Source organism: Ornithorhynchus anatinus, chromosome 11, assembly GCF_004115215.2.
Source record: "Ornithorhynchus anatinus isolate Pmale09 chromosome 11, mOrnAna1.pri.v4, whole genome shotgun sequence".
NCBI classification, from domain to species: domain Eukaryota; kingdom Metazoa; phylum Chordata; class Mammalia; order Monotremata; family Ornithorhynchidae; genus Ornithorhynchus; species Ornithorhynchus anatinus.
The window spans coordinates 19,308,116-19,323,948 of record NC_041738.1 but is presented as its reverse complement, the minus strand read 5'-3'; the positions used below and the strand labels follow the sequence as shown (position 1 = coordinate 19,323,948).

The 15,833-nt window shown below is 48.8% G+C and overlaps 1 protein-coding gene across 1 annotated transcript in view; it reads left to right on the top strand.

The window, feature by feature from the left end:
- LOC100090504 (beta-galactosidase-1-like protein 2) overlaps window positions 1–15,833 on the top strand; it is a 67,857-nt gene that overhangs the window by 47,518 nt on the left and 4,506 nt on the right. The window contains exons 9-16 of the mRNA XM_029075057.2: window positions 8,322–8,406; window positions 8,709–8,846; window positions 10,258–10,338; window positions 10,705–10,811; window positions 11,270–11,416; window positions 11,902–11,973; window positions 12,437–12,515; window positions 14,891–14,978. Of these exons, the coding sequence (XP_028930890.1) occupies window positions 8,322–8,406; window positions 8,709–8,846; window positions 10,258–10,338; window positions 10,705–10,811; window positions 11,270–11,416; window positions 11,902–11,973; window positions 12,437–12,515; window positions 14,891–14,978 (797 nt within the window). The remainder of the gene's footprint in view (window positions 1–8,321; window positions 8,407–8,708; window positions 8,847–10,257; window positions 10,339–10,704; window positions 10,812–11,269; window positions 11,417–11,901; window positions 11,974–12,436; window positions 12,516–14,890; window positions 14,979–15,833) is intronic.

Here is a 15,833-nt window from a genome sequence, read left to right as displayed (position 1 = left end):
GCGGGCAGGGCAGGTAAGGTCCAAACCACCTAGCTCTGAGTGTTGGGGCATTCTGCTGTTCATTGCCTGCCATCAATGGGACAATTACATTGAGCAGTGAGCAAGGTTTGGCAGAAATCATAAGGCTCTTCCCTCTTTCTTCTGTCCCCACATTGACCACAGGCGTAGTCCTTAGACCCCATGAGTCATGAGCCTGAGAGACCTTAGAAACTCCCGGGAGGGTTAGGAGACTTGAAGGGATGGGCCGCCTGGGTTCAGTTATCCCCTGGGCCACTTGGTATATTTCTTCCCTTCTCCAAAGCCTCAGGTCATCTCTCCAGAAAGTGGGCACTCAACCTATTTCTTGACTCTTTGGGAAGGTGGAGTTGGGAAAAGTGCTTTAAGACCTTTAGAAAATGGCCCTGTCCTAGTGCTGTTTGGTGCCCCTTGGGGAGATGAGATATGAGCCTGGATCAACCATTGACAAGTACCCAAGATGCACTTGTCACTTGGTTCCCAGATATCTCATTTCCCGGGCTCCAGTCCCCTCAGAGGGGTGTGCCGCCTCATCAATCATTACGCCTGGGGCTGTGGAGCAGCTAAGGGGACCAAATGGCAGTGGGAAGAAAAGTGGTCTTTCCACCCATTCCACTGGGGGAGTTAGCCTCTCTCTGGGGATCAGGACTCAATGTCCTACAGACATTGGAGGTAGTGCTGTCCCAGCCAGGGTCCCTAAAGACCAATTGTGTCTCCACCGCTGACCCATGTGGAAGAGGATTTACCTTCTGCTTAGCCTCTGAGCCTGTCTTGAAAGGTTAATTATCGTTAGCTATCTTGGAAAGACAGGAAATCAGATCCCAGGCAAGCATGAGAGAGAGAGAAGGTTCTCTGGACTTGCACTAAATATCTGAGGGATTAAGGGGAATTTACAGTTAAATCCTCTGCCTATTGATTTTCTCTTTCAAAGTCATTGAGTATCTTCTAAATGGAGAGAAATAGCTGTAACCAAAGCCCTATCTGTGTGCCCAGGTGGAGGGTTTTTTGTTGTTGTTGTTGTTTTGTTTTTTATGGTATTTACTAAGTACTTACCATGTGGCAAACACTGTACTCACAGTCTAGAGGAGAGAAAGAACAGGTACTGAAACCTCCTCCTCCTCTTCCTCCTGGCCTTCCTCCTCCTCCTCCTCTTCCTCCTCTTTGAAGGTGGGGAGAGCAGTTTTCTGTCAGATATGAAAAGGGCAGGACAGAGGCATGATGTGGGCGAGTGGTTGGCAGCGAGATAGACGAGATTGAGGTACAATGAGAAGGATGGCATCAGAGAAGCAAAGTGTGCGGGTTGGGTTGTAGTAGGAGAGTAGCAAGGTGAGGTAGGAGGGGGCAAGGTGATTGAGTGCTTTAAAGCTGATAGTAAGGAGTTTCTGTTTGTTGCAGAGGTGGATGGGCAGCCCCTGCAGGTTCTTGAGGAGTGGGAAAACACGAACTGAATATTTTTGTAGAAAAATGATTTGGACAGCAGAGTGAAGTATGGACTGGAGTGAGGAGAGGTAGGAGGCAGGGAGGTCAGTAAAGAGGCTGATATGGCAATCAAGGTGGGATGGGATAAATGCTTGGATTAACATGGAAGCAGTTTGGATAGAGAGGAAAAGCCAAATTTTAGTGGTTTGAAGGTTGAACTGACAGGATTTAGTGATGGATTGAATATGTGGGTTGAATGAAAGAGAGGAGTTGAAGATAACGCCAAGGTTATGGGCTTGTGAGACAGGAAAGATGGTGGTGCTGTCTACAGTGATGGGAAAATCAAGGGGAGGACAGGGTTTGGGTGGGAAGATAAGGAGTTCTATTTTGGACATGTTAAGTTTGAGGTGACCTTAGGTCATCCAAATAGATGTCTTGAAAGCAGGAGGAAATGCAAGACTGCAGAGAAGGAGAGAGATCAGGTCTAGAGATGTAGATTTGGGAGTCATCTGCACAGAATTGGTAGTTGAAGCTATGTGAGTGAATGAGTTCTCCAGGAGTTGGTATAGATGGAGAACAGAAGGGGGAGCTAGGGTATGGGAGGCAGAGAAGGAGCCCACAAAAGAGACTGAGAACGAGCGGCCAGAAAGATATGAGGAGAACCAGGAGAGGACAGTGTCACTGAACCCAAGGTTGGATAATGTTTCCAGGAGAAGGGGTTGGTTGAGAGTGTTGAAGGCAGCTGAGAGGTCAAGGAGGATTACGATGAAGTAGAAGCCATTGGATGTAGCAAGAAGAAGATCATTTGTGACCTCTGAGAGGGTGGTTTCTGTGGAGTAAAAGGGTTGGAAACCAGATTGAAGGGTGTCGAGGAGAGGAACTTGAGACAGAGGATGTAGACAACTCTCTCGAGGAGTTTAGAGGAACATAGAAGGGAGATGGGCAATAACTGGAGGGAGCCTTAGGGTCAAGGGAGGGGGTTTTTTAGGATAGAGGAGACATGAACATGTTTGAAAGGAGTGGGAAAGAAGCCCCTGGAGAATGAACGTTTGAAGTTGGCAGTCAGGAAGGGAAGAAGGGAGGGAGCAGGTGTTTTGTTAAGGTGCAGAAGGATGGGGTCGGTTGTGCAGGTGGAAGGGGTGGATCTTGAGAGAAGGCAGGAGATCTCCTCCTTAGATACTGCTGGGAAGGATAGGAGAATTGAAGAAGGGGAAGAGGGAGGGACTAGAGAGGGGCAGGGGAGATTTTGGGGAGATCACTCCTGATAGTTTCAATTTTCTCAATAAAGTAGGTAGCCAAGTCATTAGGGGCAGCGGATGAGGGTCCTACAAGAATATGGGAACCAGCCCAGCTGATTTGCCAAAGGGTCCCAACAATCTCTCCTTCAGTATTCTGCCTCTGCTGAAGCCTTCTGCCTCTTTAAGTTGATGAGTAAGTCCCAAGTTTCACATTCATCGTGCTCCCTAGCTGATAGATGTTCTGAATTTTCTGGAGCTCGTGAGAAGCTGCAGCAATTAGACACTGTCACAGACCCATAAGGAACAGGGTGGCTCTCTCTCTCTCTCTCTCTCTCTCTCTCTCTCTGTCCGCACGCATGTCCCCTCCTTGAGTCCACGCTTCTCCTAAGAGAGTATTGAGAACACCTACCCACCCAGGAGGCAGGATCCCAGGTGTGGCTTCTAGGTGATTTGCCTGACCCAGGCATATGGAACTGAGGAAATCTCGGTTGGGCCCAACAAGGCAAAAAAGTTAGTGAGGGTGGGGGTTCCCAGGGCAAGGGCCCGACTCAGGGTCTCTAATGAAGAGCTCTTGGCAACAAAGATGAATGCTTTTCTGCCTGTGCCATATGCAACATTAAAAACACATTAAGCCGTTAGGGTCTACTGCGTCCGGCAGGCTCCATTCGGCTTCTTTGCACCTGTGAGGTTGGCAGTGATGGCGCAACCTGGCAGAGAAGCTAGGTACCCGGTAGGTAGTGGTTTGGCCTCCAATCTCATGCACCCCATCCCAGCGTGCCTCTGGAAGCTACCCAGCTTCTCTTTGGGATCCTGGGAGCAGCAGGCCAGCAGGAGGTGGGGGTTAGGGCTGGTTAGTTGCCGGTTAGACACCTCGATCTGGTCCTTGTTCTGTGAACTGCCCCAGGGGAGTTAGCCCTTCTGGCTCTTTCCTTGTCAGAGGTATCAAAGGTACTCACCTCCCCCATTCCCCTGCCCCTGTTGATATCCCACCACCAACCCCCAGCCTCAGATGGCCTCCAAAGTTCACTTCCTGCTCTCCTGCCGTGGAGCGCCTTTGGTGGAAATCCATGGACCAGGCTGACTCAGGCCATGTCTAATTCACCCTTTTGTCTGCTATAACTCTGCCCTCTCTTCCTTTCAGAAACCCCACTTCTCCTCCCCCTCTGACTTCCATGCCCTTTGCCTTTAGCAATTATTAAAACTTTAACTCCGTCCTGTGAGTTCCCCAGTGCCCCATCTCCCCATCTGTCATTCCGGAAACCTTGCCAACTACTTTGTGAACAAGATCTAAACTGTCAAGTTGAGCTCACCCAAATCTCCCCACCACCATCCCATACCCACATCCACTCTCCCATCCTTCTCAGTTATCTCTCAAGAGAACTCCTTTCTGATTTCAGAATCTATCCATTTCACCTGTGCTCCCAAAACCATCCGTTCTCACCGTCTAAAAACAATTGCCCCCATTCATCTTCCTTTCTTGCCTGCCATCCTTAGCCATTCACACTAATGACTTCTTCCCCTCTGCCTTCTAAATACACCCATGTCTCTCATCCTAAAAAAAACCTTCTCTGGATGCCACTGCAACATCCAGCTATTGCCTCAGTTCCCTCATCCCTTTGCCAATGCAAACTCCTTGAGCGGGTTATACCCACTTCCTGCGTCCACTTCCAACTCCCTTTTGGACCCTCTACAATCTGGTTTCCAACTCTTTCATTCCACTTAAAATTAGAGAGGTCTTGGGTCTCTAGTGACCTCTGCCTCCCCAAATCTAATGGACTCTACTCATCTTACTTCTCCTCTACCTCAACACTAGGGATTGTTCCCTTATGGAGACTCTCTCAAACCTAGTTTTTCTGACCCAGTTCTTTCCTGGTTTGCTTCTTACTTCTGTTGCCACCCCTCCTCTGTTTCCTTTGCCTATTCTACTTTTGTTTCCAACCCTTTAACTGTGGGTGTCCAACCAGATGCTGTTCTGAGTCCCCCTTCTCTTCTCAATGTACACTCAGTCCTGTGGACAGCTCATCCACTCCCTTGACTTTACCTATGAGTATATGTTTCCATTACAACCCAGTCTGCATACTTCACTCCTCTAATATTTATCTACTCACTATCATTTATCTTGCTGCTGATCCCTGGCGCACATCCTCCCTCTGGCCTGGAATTGTGTCCTCCTTCATATCTGACAGACAACCACTCTCTCCACCTTCAAAACCCTCCTAAATTCACACCTGACTAAGCCCCCATTTTCCCTACTCACCTCCTTTCTGCTTTGTCTGTGAACTTGGATCTGTACTCCCTAAGCACTTGATATTCACTTCACTCTCTAAACATTTGAGATTCACCGCCCCCACCAAGCACTTGTATAAATATCATTACACTCTGTCATTTTGCTTATCTGCAATTTATTTTAATGTCTGCCTGTCTCCCCGTCTAGTCTGTAAGCTTCATGTGGGCAGAGATCATGTCTACCAACTCTATTGTACTGTACTCTCCCAAGTGCTGTGCACACAGTAAACACTCAATAACTACCATTGATTGATTAATTGATTACCATGCAGACAGCTCCAAAATCTAGCAAGCTAGCCCTGGCCTCTCTCTGCTGCGAATTCACATTTCTTCCTGCCTCTGAGACATCTTATTATGAATGACCTGCCAACATCACAAGATCAGTAATTCCTAAATTGAACTCCTCATCTGACCTCCCAAATCCTCTCCTCTATCTAACTTTCCCATTGCAGTTGCCAACCCCATCATTCCCTCCTCTTCTCCTTTCCCTATAGCTTTGGCATTATCCTTGATTTCTATCAGTCCCCAAATTCAGTCTTTCTCTAGATCCTGTAAGTTTTTCCTTCACATTATTTCCAGGATCCTCCCTTGCCTCTCCAATCAAAGGCCACTCCGCTGGCCCAGGCACTTGTCATATCTTGGCTTGACTACTGCACCAGCCTCTTCGCTGATCTCCTTGCCCCCTGGCTCTCACTTTCCAATCTGTACTTCTCTCTGGTGCTCAGACATTCTTTCTAAAACATCGCTTTGCACATGCTTCTTCATTCAACCAGTGGTATTTATTGAGTGCTTACTGTGTGCAGAGTACTGTATTGAAGTGCTTATTAATAATGGTAATAATTGTGGTATTTGTTAAGAGCTTACTGTGTGCCAGGCATTGAATTAAGCTCTGGAGTCGATACAAGCAAATAAGGTTGGACACAGTTCCTGTCCCTCATGGGGCTCACAGAATCAATCCCCATTTTACAGGTGGCAACTGAGGCACAGAGAAGTGAAGTGACTTGCCCAAGATCACACAGAAGACAAGTGGTGGAGCTGTGATTAGAATTCATGACCTCCCAACTCCCAGGCCGATGCTCTATCCACTATGCCATGCTGCTTGGGAGAGTACATTATCAACCCAGCACTTAGTAATAATAATAATAATAATGGTATTTGTTAAGCACTTACTATGTGGCAAGCACTGTTCTAAACGCTGGGGGAGATACAAGCTAATCAGGTTGTCCCACATGGGGCTCACAGTCTTAATCACTATTTTACAGATAAAGTAACTGAGGCACAGAGAAGTTAAGTGACTCACCCAAAGTCACACAGCTGACAAGTGATGGAGCCGGGATTAGAACCCACGACTTCTGACTCCCAAGCCCATGCTCTTTCCACTGAACTATGCTGCTTCTCTAGTACAGTGCTTGGCACATAGCGCTTAACAAATACCATCATTATTATTATTACAGTACAACAGAGTTGGTAGACATGTTCCCTGCTCACAATGAGCTTAAAGGCTAGAGAAACCCTTAATGTTTGCTCATTCCCCTCCACATCAAGCAGAAACTTGTGACTACTGGGTTTAAGGCATTCAGCCAATTCCCTCCCCACTACTTAACAATCAGTCAATCAGTGGTATTGAGTAGTATGAGTGGTATTTATTGAGCGCTTACTGTGTGCAGAGTACTGTACTAAGGACTTGGGACAGTATAGTAAAGTTGATAGACGTGATCCCTGCCCACAAGGAGCTTACAGTCTAGAGAACTGAATCCCACTACCCTCCAACTCCCACATTTCACTTCCTTCAAGTAAACTTCTTCACCGTGCGTCATTCTCATTTCTCTTGCCTCAGACCTCTTGCTCACATCCTCCTCCCTGCTTGGAACTCCTTCCCACTTCATACGTGAAAACAACATCTCTCCCCATCTTCAAAGTCTGTTTGAAATCACAACACCTCCAGGAGGACTTTCCTAATTAATTTCTAGACTCTTCAGTGATATTCCCTCAGCTGCCTCTTCAGTACTTCCATACCACCTAAGTATTGAAGTAGCCCCAAACCTCCGGAAGCACTTATGAAATAAGTAGTGTTAAGGGCTTATTATGCGCTAAGCACTAGGATAAGTGCAAGAACTAGATACAACTTCGTGGGGGACCTCTCCAACATGGTATTCACAGTCTAAAGGGGAAGCAGTGGGAAGCATGAGAAATGGCATGGTCTAGTGGAAAAAGCATGGGCCCGGGAGTCAGAGGACCTGAGTTCTAGTTCAAATTCTATCACTTGCCTGCTGTGAAACCTTGAGTAAGTCACTTAACTTTTCTGTGCTTCAGTTCCCTCATTTGAAAATACCTGTTCTTCTTCTTACTTGGATTGTGAGCCCCATGTGGGACCTGATTATCTTATATCTACCCCAGCACTTAGACACTTAAAAAGTACCACAATTAAGGGGAGGGAGAATGGGTATTGCATCCCCATATTACAGATGAGGAAATTGAGGCACAAAGAAATTAAGTGCTTTGCCAAAAGTCATAAAGCAGGCGAGTGGCAGGGGCTGGGATTAGAATATAGAGCTCACTTCCTCCAAGAGACCTTCCCAGACTGAGCTTCCCCTTTTCCCTCTGCTCCCTCTGCTGCCTCTCTTCCCCCCCCCCCCCAGCTTCACCCCCCCTCAGCTAAGCCCCTTTTCCCCTCTTTTCCTCTGCTCCTCCCCTTCTCCCTTCTCCTCCCTTCAGCACTGTGCTCATTTGCTCATTTGTATATATTTTTATTATCCTATTTATTTTGTTAATGAGGTGTACATCCCCTTGATTCTATTTATTGCTATTGTTTTTGTCTGTCTGTCTCCCCCGATTAGGCTGTAAGCCCGTCAATGGGCAGGGATTGTCTCTATCTGTTGCTGAACTGTACATTCCAAGCGCTTAGTACAGTGCTGTGCACATAGTAAGCGCTCAATAAATACTATTGAATGAAAGGTCTCCTGGCTTCCAGTCCTATGCTCTTGACACTAATAATATACATACTTTATGTACTCTTTTACTTCCTCGCACCTGTAGTGTATTGTAGCGTCTCTCTCTCCCACTAGATTGTTTATTTCTTTAGGGCAGGAATGTGTCCTAATTCTGCTGGACTCTCCCCAGTGCTTAGTATAATGCTCTGCAGAGAATTAAACACTCGATAAGCACTTGACTGATTGAAGGATTCATTCATTCAATCGCATTTATTGAGTGCTTACTATGTGCAAAAGCACTGTATTAAACACTTGGGAGAGTGCCATATAACAATAAAGTGACACATTCCCCTCCCACAAGTTTACAGTCTAGAAGGTCTAAAGCAGTCCCTTAGAATACTTCAGCTCATCAGACTTGCTCTTTGATCCCCAGGAGAATAAGCCCACAATGGTGATGGAGTACTGGACAGGATGGTTTGACACTTGGGGTGGCCCCCATAACATCTACGATGCGGATGGTGAGTGCTTTGTACGGGCAGGGGCCTGAAGGGGGACAGCTTCAAGTCCTGGGGCTAGCTGGTTGATGGGGATCTCTGGGACTCATGGGTCACGGTGGGCAGTGAGAGGTTGTTGGGCCCCAAAGAAGTGGCCAGGTGCACAGAATCTTGCTTGCCCAGCAGGTGAGCTGGACAGGCCCTAGTGAAGGCTTCCAGATCTGACTGTCATCAGGGAGAGCTGATGTGATGATCCATGGGCTCCTGGAACCTCCCTATCCCTCCTCCCCCTATCCCTTACCTCAACCTTGTCTTCCTGTTTCTAGAGATGGTAAAGACAGTGTCGACTGTCATCAACACTGGAGCTTCCATCAACCTCTATATGTTCCACGGGGGCACCAACTTTGGCTTCATGAATGGGGCTCTGGATTTTGATGAGTACAAGTCCGATGTCACCAGCTACGGCAAGTGTTCCCCAGGAGGTCCCATCCCTGAAGGCAGTGGGCAGCAGAGATACCTATTTCCCAATAAAGCTCCCAGAGTCCTGGCTCGGTGAGGTGGTACCCACCCCCAGAGTTATGAGCTTTGAAGATGGTCACAAAGCTTACTATGGGGAGAGGATGGGAATGTTGGCTGCTCTTTCGCTTCAACCCCCTTGACAGGTCGATTTCTGAATATCTCACTCTCATCTTGATGTGAGAGCCTAATCATGATGCAAAAGAGTGTTTAATGTCTGCGTATCCGGAACTCAGGTTAGGAGTAGACTGTACGCTCCTTGTGGGCAGGGAACATTTTAACCAACTCCATTGTATTTCCCTCTTCCAAGCACTTAGTACAGTGTTCTGCATTGAGTGAGTGCTCAGTCAATACCACTGATTGACTGGGATGCTGGACAAAGCATTTGAGGCATCCAAGGTACTTGCCTCAAAGTTGAAAATGGATCTGGCCTTGGCGTAGGGCAGGCTGAGCAGGTTTATCCCTGGCTGATAATGAGCTCTGATCTCTAGTTGGCAATTATGAACATTTCTAGCCACCAAGCACCATTACAAGTAACTCACTTCTCCTCTGAATCCTTTTCATTGGGAAAGTATCCTTCATTCTCCATTTTGGGCCAGACTGAACCTGTCAAAACCTGATTACAGTTCTCCTTGAATTACCCACGCACCAGCCATTCCCCCTCCTTGCTTAAACTCCAATTTGCTTCTTGAAGATATAGCAGAGACATTTGGGTTTATAAATTGAACTACATGTTGCTGTCACTTTTCATTAATACTCCCAAACCCGATCAATAGCTGTTGGCACTGGTAATAATCACCCCCTACCAGAATTAATGGGAGACTTTTTTATGGTATCTGTTAAGCTGGACACGGTCCCTGTCTCACATAGGGCTCGCATTCTTAATCCCCATTTTCTAGATGAGGAAACTGAGACACAGAGAAGTCAAGTGACTTGCTCAAGGTCACACAACAGACAAGTGGCAGAGCCATAATTCTGACTCCCAGGCCCGTGCTCTAGCCACTAGACGACACTGCTCCAAAACCTCGCTCTGCAGCATTAATCTGCCGAGTGAATTAGGGTTGAGGGTCACTGATGGATGTGCTGGTTAGAACCAACAACTCCTCCTTTTCTGACCGGAAGAGCTCTGCCAGGGGATTTTGCAGCCAACCAGACCTGGGTTGGGAGAGAGGGAGATCCAGACAGAGAAAAAGAAGGCAGAGTCAGGGGAGGGAAGTTAGGAGTGAAGAGAAGGATTCTGTTGGCTTCAGACCCAGCTTGACACATCCCCAAAGTAGATTGCAGGCAGCGCCACCTCCTCTGAAGGTCAGCAGAGGATTTTCCTGAGACTCCCATGTCAGATGTGGGCCTTTCTTGCAGACTATGATGCAGTGTTGACTGAGGCGGGAGATTACACATCCAAGTACTTCAAACTCCGGCAGTTCTTCAGCAAGATCATAGGTACTCAGCATCTCCTGTTCCTCCCTCCTTTTTCCTGCCACCCAATGATTTTGTCCCTTGCTCTTGAGCTTTCTTCAGTGCAGGAGTGGGTGGAGGGAGGTGGGGAAAGGAGTCCATTGGGTGGCTTAGTATTCCAACCACAAATGTCTTCATTCCCGGGAGAAAGGGCTGAAACCAGAGGAGACTGGAGAGGCCAAATAAAGGTGTTCCCTGCCTGTTCTCTCTACCAGAGCATGTGGGAATTGTCAGAATGCCATCCTGGGACATGGGACCACTGAGGCACAGAATAAGGGGCAGGGCCAGGAATCCCATGGCAGAGGCTGGCAGGGTTACCCACCCTCACCTAGTCTCTCGCTTGTATTCCAGAAGACCCTCTGACCCTCCCGCCTAGCCTGTCCCCCAAGGCCATCTACGAAGCTGTGCAGCCATCCCTCTACGTGCCTCTCTGGGACGTCCTGCAGTACACCGAGCAGGTGGGCACCCCCGGCCAAGCACAGGAAATGGGGACGGTCAGAGGGAGGGAAGGATGGCCAAGGGGAGAATTGAGGCAGACGCACAGAGAAAGACTCAGAGCATCCTGGCCCCGTGGGGCTTCTCATAGCGAAGGAGACCCAGAGAGCATACCCTATGGCTTCGAGGCTCAGGACTTGTCCTCAGGAGCAGGCCAGACCCAGGCAGAGATGGAAGGAAGTAAAATTTGGAGAAGATGTGGGTATCAAGCTTGGCTAAGACCAGCGGTCTGCCTTTGAAAGACTTTAAGGTGCTCCCTTCCCCGCTCCACCTCCCAGCTCCATAGCAAAGCTTCACCTACCCTCTGGGTCTTGGAGAACCTCTGAAATAGGAAAAGAGGTCCCAAGAACTCGTGGTGGTGGGGATTTCCAGTTCTGACTCCCATGCCCTCCCCCACTCTCCACTTCATTTCTCTCCTCAGCCCCTCAAATCAGAGAAGCCAGTCAACATGGAGAACCTTCCGGTGAATGGTGGCAACGGGCAGTCATATGGCTACACGCTGTATGAGACTGTCATCTCCGGGGGAGGGCTGCTGTCTTCCCAGAACCACGTGCGGGACAGAGCCCAGGTAAGAACCGGAATGGCAGGCAATGAGGAGCCACTGAAGCCTTGTGAGAGAGAGAAATTCCTGAGAAACCTTAGTAATATCAGTTGGGAAATTTTTTCTGGTGATTAACCACCATCCCTCAGGCTTTAACTTAAGCCATTTCCCCTCCTTCTGTCCACAGTGAAGATGGAGAACAGCTGGCCACCAGTTTTCCTGTAGCCTGTCAAGTCCATTATCAAGTCCTCTCTCTGTTTCCTCTTTTCTAGGGTTCAAATCCCAGTATTTTTCTTTGTATGTTTCCCCAAATCCTGCTTGCACTCTAAATGTAAGAGCTGTTTGCCTGACTCCTTTCGCTTGTGGTCCACTAAGACCATTAGATCTTTCTACTACACTAGGGATGATTTCCCTAGTGATCACCAGCTAAGGGCCCTTCCTTTCCACCCCTCATAGTTGGTGGGCCGATTGGTTGAATCTGACTTCTTTTCTTCCCTCTTTCTCTCGGGCAGGTATTTGTGAACACAGTGCTTGTTGGGTATCTGGATTATAACCTTCTGGAGCTCCCCATTCCCGAAGGGCAGGTAAGGCCCTTCCCAGCTCTCCTCAGTCTATTGTCAACCCCGGGCTAAGATCAAGCTTGTGTTTCCTTTCCTAAACATCCTGCCCCATCGCTAGACATAGATGGAAGCTCGGAATGTCTCCACTCCTTCAATCTGAAGCTTCCTTCTGCAGTGGGACTCTAAGTTGGGCATGAGGTGTGTGAGGGAGTTTGACAAGTAAGCAGGTTGCCGTTATCCTCCTCTAGCAAAGAAGGCTGTAAAAGTGATTGAATCTCAGGGGGCTTGGGCTCAGTGCCATTCTGTGTCAGAGGTTGAGAAGCATCGCAACCCCCTCCCCAAGGGGTTCCAGGGCTGGCGGCAGCACTCAACCACAGCTGCTGGTCTGAATCTCGCATGAAGCCTGGCTTCAGAGTCCCCTGACCCCTCGGTTGCCAGGGCAGTTCTGGGCCTGGGCCATATCAACCAGCTGTTCTGTCCTCCCCAGGGCTACCGTAAGCTGAGGATCCTGGTGGAAAATCGTGGGCGAGTCAACTATGGGCTTGTCCTTAATCAGCAGCGCAAAGGTAAGCCAGTTTCTTCCCCCCTACTTGGGATCACCTCAGGGGTGGGACCTACTTGAGATCACCCTAGGGAAGGAAGGGGGCACCCTGGCACTCAGGGGCCTCACATTGGGGTCATCTTTCCCTGGCTTGACTGGACTCACCTTTGGCTCTGCCGTGGTCCTTTTCTCTGTGGGTGCTGATTCTGCCTGGGCCACCAAGGATCAGGAATCCCTGTGCTTCTGCTCCACGGGGAGAGGTCTCCCTGACCATGCACACTGGCTCCAGGCAGACCACAGAAATGGATCAGGGTTGGAACCCTCAGACCCAAACCGGGTTACTTTCCATGGCAGACTTCCTCAGGTCTGTGTTGAGGGTGGGGAGGCACCGAGTGGGTCATCGTCCAGAAAGCCCAACTGCTGCTACTGCTCTCTCTTCCTGGTCCTGGTCCTGGCCCTCTGTCCCAAGGCTTCTGCTATCTCAGCCCAGGCCTGAGATTCAGGTCCAGAAGGGGGCAGCCTGGAAATGGACATTCAGCCCTGGGCCATTCCCAGGTTGGCTTCAGAGCTGTCCCCTGGGCTTCCTGGATGACTGAGTGAGTAGGGAACTCCAGGGGCCACCTGGATCAGAGCTGAAAAACCAAGACTGGGCCTGGACTGGATTGGCTTAGAATGATATCTGGATGGAGTGAGGTGCAGTGGACAGGCAGAGCTAGGACAAGCTGCCATTCCCTTCACGTCAGCCAATTCCATGTTGCCTTCCTTAGCCCACCAGAGGGGCAGAATGGTCAAGTGGAAAGAGCACAGGCCTGGGAGTCACAGAACCTGGGGTCTAATCCCAACTCCACCATTTGCCTGAGGTGTGCATGACCTTGGGCAAGTTACTTAACTTCTCTGTGCCTCAGTTTCTTTGTCTGTAAAATGGGGTTTCAATCCTGGTTCTTCCTCCTTCTTAGACTTGTGAGCTCCAGATGGGACAGGGACTGTGTCTTACAGTGCTTGGCTCAAAGTAAGCACTTAATGAATACTACTGTTATTGTCATTATAAGCAATTAATCAATCAATTATTTATCCCCTAGACTGTAAATATTCCCCCTTATTCTGTTGTATGGTAGTCTCCCAAATGCTTAATACAGTGCTCTGCACATAGGGAAGCAGAGTGATGTAATGGATAGAGCATGGGCCTGGGAGTCAGAATGTCATGGGTTCTAATCCTGGGTACTCCACTTGTTGGGCGAGCCATTTCACTTCTCTGTGTCTCAGTTGCCTCATCTGTAAAATGGGGATGAAGACTGTGAGCCCTGTGTGGGATAGAGACTCTATCCAACAGGATTAGCTTGCATCCACCCCAGTCCTTAGTAGAGTGCCTGGCGCATAGTAAGTGCTTAACAAATACCATAATTATTATTATCATGAGCACTCAATAAATACTATGGATTTAGTGCTTACTATGTGCAGAGCACTATACTAAGTGCTTGAGAGAGTTTAGTATAACAGAGTTCGTAAACCTGTTCCCTGCCCCTAACGAGATTGCAGTCTAGAGGGGGATGCAGAATAGCCCCAAATACTCTCCCCTCATTCCTGAGGGCAAGAAGGCAGTTAATACTGTGCAACAGGGTCATTTGAGAGTCCCACCTTTCTCTCTGCCACCACCCTGTATCTGAGGTTGCAAGGCTTGGCACCCCCTGCCCTCTCCATTTCAGCAGGGAGGCCTGCCTACAGGAGAGAACATTGGGAAAGGCCCGAGAGGGACTGGCCAGAGCTAAGCACAGAGGAGCAGACCTGCCTGCTTAGAACAAAGACTGGCAATGGTGGGAGGAGCTTGTGGCTGTTTGCTCTTTTCTGGCCTCACACAAGTGGGCTGAAGAGAGCATTGAAGAGGGAAGTTAGTGAAAACGCTGAAGGCAGATATGACAGTGCTTTGAAACCAGGGGTGGAGGTTGGGGGTGCCAGGGTTTTACTTTGCTCTAGGGGCAGTCCTTCCTCTTCCTCCCTGCCCACCATTCTGGCAACTTCAAGGGGCTAACAAGAGCCCTCCCACACACTGCAACGAGTCCTTTGGATGAAGTGTCTTGCCCTGCGCTCCCGATGTTTTTAATACTCCACCCGGGAAGCAGGGAATCCCCTAATAGGCCAGCTCTGGGTGGGTTTCTGGATCAGAGTATCACTTGGCTGCTGACCCGACTTCCTCAAGGATCTCTGGAATTGATGTGGAGTGGGGAGCCACTGTGGTGTCATCCTGGAAGAGGAAGATCAGGTGAGATCTGCAGAAGCCAGAGGAAAGGAACACCAGGAAAGAGTGTTCTGTACCTGGCCTGCTGTAGGCCCTGCTTTCGCCCATAGCCGAAAGGTTTGGGATGAATTCCATTCCACACCTTCTCTCTGCTCTTGCTCTCCCAGGTTTAGTTGGAGACATCTATCTGAATAGATCTCCTCTGAGGAACTTCAAGATTTTCTGCCTGGACATGAATGTGAGCTTCACTGAAAGGTGAGGGGAGTCCTCTCACCTCCGATAGGGCAGCCAGAAGCCAAGGTCTTCCCGGGCACTGTGGCGGCTTCCCCAGCCTCCCACCCTGCCAGTGGTACAACCTGGAACTTAAAAGCAGGCGATTTCTTGTGTGTTCTTCCCATGATTGGGGATGGGGAGGGTCACGTTCTTACCCTGGGCCCCTGGTTCCTGCTCTTCATTGTACCAGCATCAATTTCCCGGGGAAGTTGTACGGTAGCATTGCCAGGGGAGAGGGTTGGTAGGTGGGCATTAGAGCAGCCCAGCTCTTAGCCGTGGAAATATTCAGACTAAATTTGATGCAGGAGCTGGAAATCATGCATCAGGATCAGGTGGCAACCATCTAAAAGTTCCAAAGGAGTTCCAAGGGGAAGTTGCAAACCTCCTGGCAAGAAGGCAGATGCTATTGTTGCAGAGGGTCACCACCCTGAGGGCTTGCTGATTGCCATTGTAACATCTATAAGGAGGGTTTTGGGGGGGCATCCTGGGAAATAAAGACCAGTGAGTCTTACTCCTATCCCTGACAAATTAGGAGTAGCTATGATTTAGTTTAGCATCAGTGAGCACATAGAAAAACACAACCCAATGGGAAAAAGACAACATAGCTTCAGTAAGGCCAAATCATGTCCAACCAATCTGCTGGAAATGGTTTGAAGGGGTTTGCAGGTAGCATGGTCCAGTGGGCATAAAATCATAAAATGTTGAGATTTTTCAGCCAGCCTTTGGAAAAAAATTTTTTTTAAATGCTTTTTAAGCACATATTATGTGCAAGACATCATACTAAGCTATGGGGTAGATACAAACTAATCAGGTTGGACGCAGTCCATGTCCCACATG